General features: G+C 62.0%; 1 protein-coding gene across 1 annotated transcript; it reads left to right on the top strand.

Annotated features, from left to right (window-relative positions):
• The first annotated feature begins 244 nt into the window (after positions 1-244).
• On the top strand, positions 245-1,643 carry SETTUDRAFT_115992 (uncharacterized protein). The gene is made up of 2 exons (XM_008027470.1): positions 245-426; positions 479-1,643. The coding sequence occupies exons 1-2, from the start codon at positions 325-327 to the stop codon at positions 1,493-1,495; spliced, it is 1,119 nt and encodes a 372-aa protein (XP_008025661.1). The 5' UTR covers positions 245-324; the 3' UTR covers positions 1,496-1,643.
• Positions 1,644-2,563: the final 920 nt, after the last annotated feature.

Below are 2,563 nucleotides of genomic sequence, written 5' to 3'. Positions count from 1 at the left end.
TGTGCCTTGTCAGGAGAAAGCAGGCGCACGGGGGGGCGGTGGATGGCCATGGTGAATAATCTCGCGGTCCGGTTTCGGCTCAGAGAGGGTCGGTTCAGAAACTACGCAAGCAGCAAGTGGGCGGGCGCCGGGACCCACTGGCTTCGCTCGCACCCGCACTCGCACCACGCTCGCTCTCACTCTCGCTCGCCGGCCGTCTCAGGGTCGCGTCGCGTCAGCCTCTCACCCCCCCCCCCTCGCCCACGATCCTCGAGCGAGGAGAGATGTAAAGACGAGCACCAGCACGAGCACGAGCACGAGCACGAGCGAACCCCGACACTGCCCATGGCTGGCTCAGCAACGCCCGGCGGAGGGCCTCCTCCACCGCCTGCAGGCCCGCCGACGCAAAAAGTTAGCGACGTCATCACCAGCTTCCGGCCCCAAAGAGTGAGACAAGGACCCCGCGCCCATGTAACGCGTGTATTCACAATGCTCCCAGCGCTTCAAGTCGGGCGGGCAGGGCACCGCCATTACCTCGCTCGACTTTGACGACTCGGGCGAGCTCGCCATCGTGGCGCGCGACGACGACACGCTCCAGATCTACAACTGCAAGGAGGGCAAGCACGCCAAAGAGCTCAAGAGCCAGAAGTACGGCGTGCACCTGGCGCGCTTCAGCCACCACGCGCAGAGCATCATCTATGCCAGCACAAAGGTCGACGACACGATCCGCTTCCTCTCGACGCACGACAACTCGTACATCCGCTACTTCAAGGGCCACAGCGACACGGTCACGTCCATTGCCCTGTGCCCGTCCAAAGACGAGTTCATCAGCTGCTCCCGCGACAACACGGTGCGCCTGTGGAATCTGCAGTCGCCCAACTATGTCGGCCTGCTCAACCTGCACGCGCCCTACCTCGCCGCCTACGACCCGTCGGCGACCGTCATGGCCATTGCCTCGCCGCCCACGCAGTCGATCCTGCTCTACGACATGCGCAACTACGACAAGCCGCCGTTTGCCACGTTTGACCTGCTCGAGTACGAGCAGCGCTTCATGGGAGGACAAAAGGTGGACTGGACCAAGATGGAGTTTAGCAACGACGGCAAGAGTCTGGTCGTGGCCACCAACGGAAGCGGCCATTTTGTGCTCGACGCCTTTTCCGGCGACATTTCGCACTTCTGCTACCGCAAGGCGGGCTCGTCGGGACGCCTGCCGCCGGCTTTGTCGGTGACCAATGTCAGTGGAGCTGCACGCAGTGGTGACAGTCGGGCAAACGGCCAGGGCGACGTGTGCCTCACGCCAGACGGGCAGTTTCTGATTGGGGGCAGCGCAGAGGACGGCCTGCTGCTATGGGACATTTCCAAGCCGCCAGCCCCAAACAACATTCTGGAGCCAATGGAGAAGCTACCGGGACAGGGCAAGGGTGCGATTGTGGGCTACAACCCGAGGACGAACCTGCTGGCGAGTGCCGACCGGGATTTGTATCTGTGGCAGCCCGACGCAGACTTGATGATTTGAGCATCTGGCTGGAGATATAAATGCGAAGAAGCGCTGGCTGCCGAGGCATGACGGGCGTGAACAGGGTGTAGATAGTTGCAGTCGGAATACAGGCTGGAATTAGGCAAGGACGGGGACTGCCATTGTGAGTTGCAGGTAGCCAATGGATATGAGTGGTTGTTGCAAAGACAAGGTGACGCAGAAGATGCTGTGTCGCTTTTACACCTACGTACATGGGCACGAGAGGAGCATGAGTGGTGAGCATGGACCGATTCGGCAGGCGCAAGCGGCCATTGGCCATTGGCCAGTGGGTGCAGCGCCTCGCACAGCCGTCGGAGTGGACTTGGTGTGGGCAAAGCATGATTTGATGGGCGTCAGCCTCGGAACGGAGACGTGGCCAGGAGCGGCATGGGGCGGGCTTCGGTTTGTGCGTGTTTGTGGTGCGAGAATTCCATGCTCGATGGCATGCATACAGGACAGATCTTGGGCGTGCACGAATAAGGCGACGAGAGCATCATGATGGCTGTGGCGGGCGTCGCCTTGGGGGCGACCAGGATTGGAGCCCAATCGAGGCCGCCTAGAGTGTGTGTGTGCAGCTCCACCATATTGCTTTCTGTGGCTGCTGTACAGTACACGGCGAGCGGCAGAGTCATGTGCTGGGCGACGAGGTGCTTGGGCTGCTGTGCATGTCGCGAGGGAGCGAGAGCACGAGAGCAGAGAGCGGGCGAGCGAGCGGGCGGGTCGAGTTGGCTGGCTGACAGGGTGGGGTGCAGGACGTGTGCATGTCACAGAGGCCATGCTCACCACGACGGCCGGGGTATCGTGTGTGCGTGTGTTCTGATCGCCGGCGCCCCAGACAGACCCTGGAGCCTCGGAAGCCTGTGTGTGAGTGGGTGAGTGGGTGAGTGTTTGCTGTTGCGCTGGCAAGGATAGCCTAGAGCGGGCTGCTGGGCAAGACGGCATGCATGGCGGGGGATGCAATCCACACGACGTGGTGGCAGGCATACGTGTGGGCACGGGCATGGGCAGAGGCAGAGACAGAGACAGAGGCAGAGGCAGAGGCAAGGCAGAGAGCCAAAGCCAAAGCCA

Source organism: Exserohilum turcica (assembly GCF_000359705.1).
Source record: "Exserohilum turcica Et28A unplaced genomic scaffold SETTUscaffold_2, whole genome shotgun sequence".
Taxonomy (NCBI): domain Eukaryota; kingdom Fungi; phylum Ascomycota; class Dothideomycetes; order Pleosporales; family Pleosporaceae; genus Exserohilum; species Exserohilum turcicum.
This window is presented reverse-complemented; position numbering and strand designations above follow the sequence as displayed.

What these genes read in the sequence shown, in the direction of transcription:
- SETTUDRAFT_115992 (XM_008027470.1), top strand. Translation starts at nt 325, where the DNA reads ATGGCTGGCTCAGCAACGCCCGGCGGAGGGCCTCCTCCACCGCCTGCA. An exon ending in CCAGCTTCCGGCCCCAAAGA is followed by an intron (nt 427 to 478) that starts GTGAGACAAGGA and finishes CAATGCTCCCAG; the next exon opens with CGCTTCAAGTCGGGCGGGCA.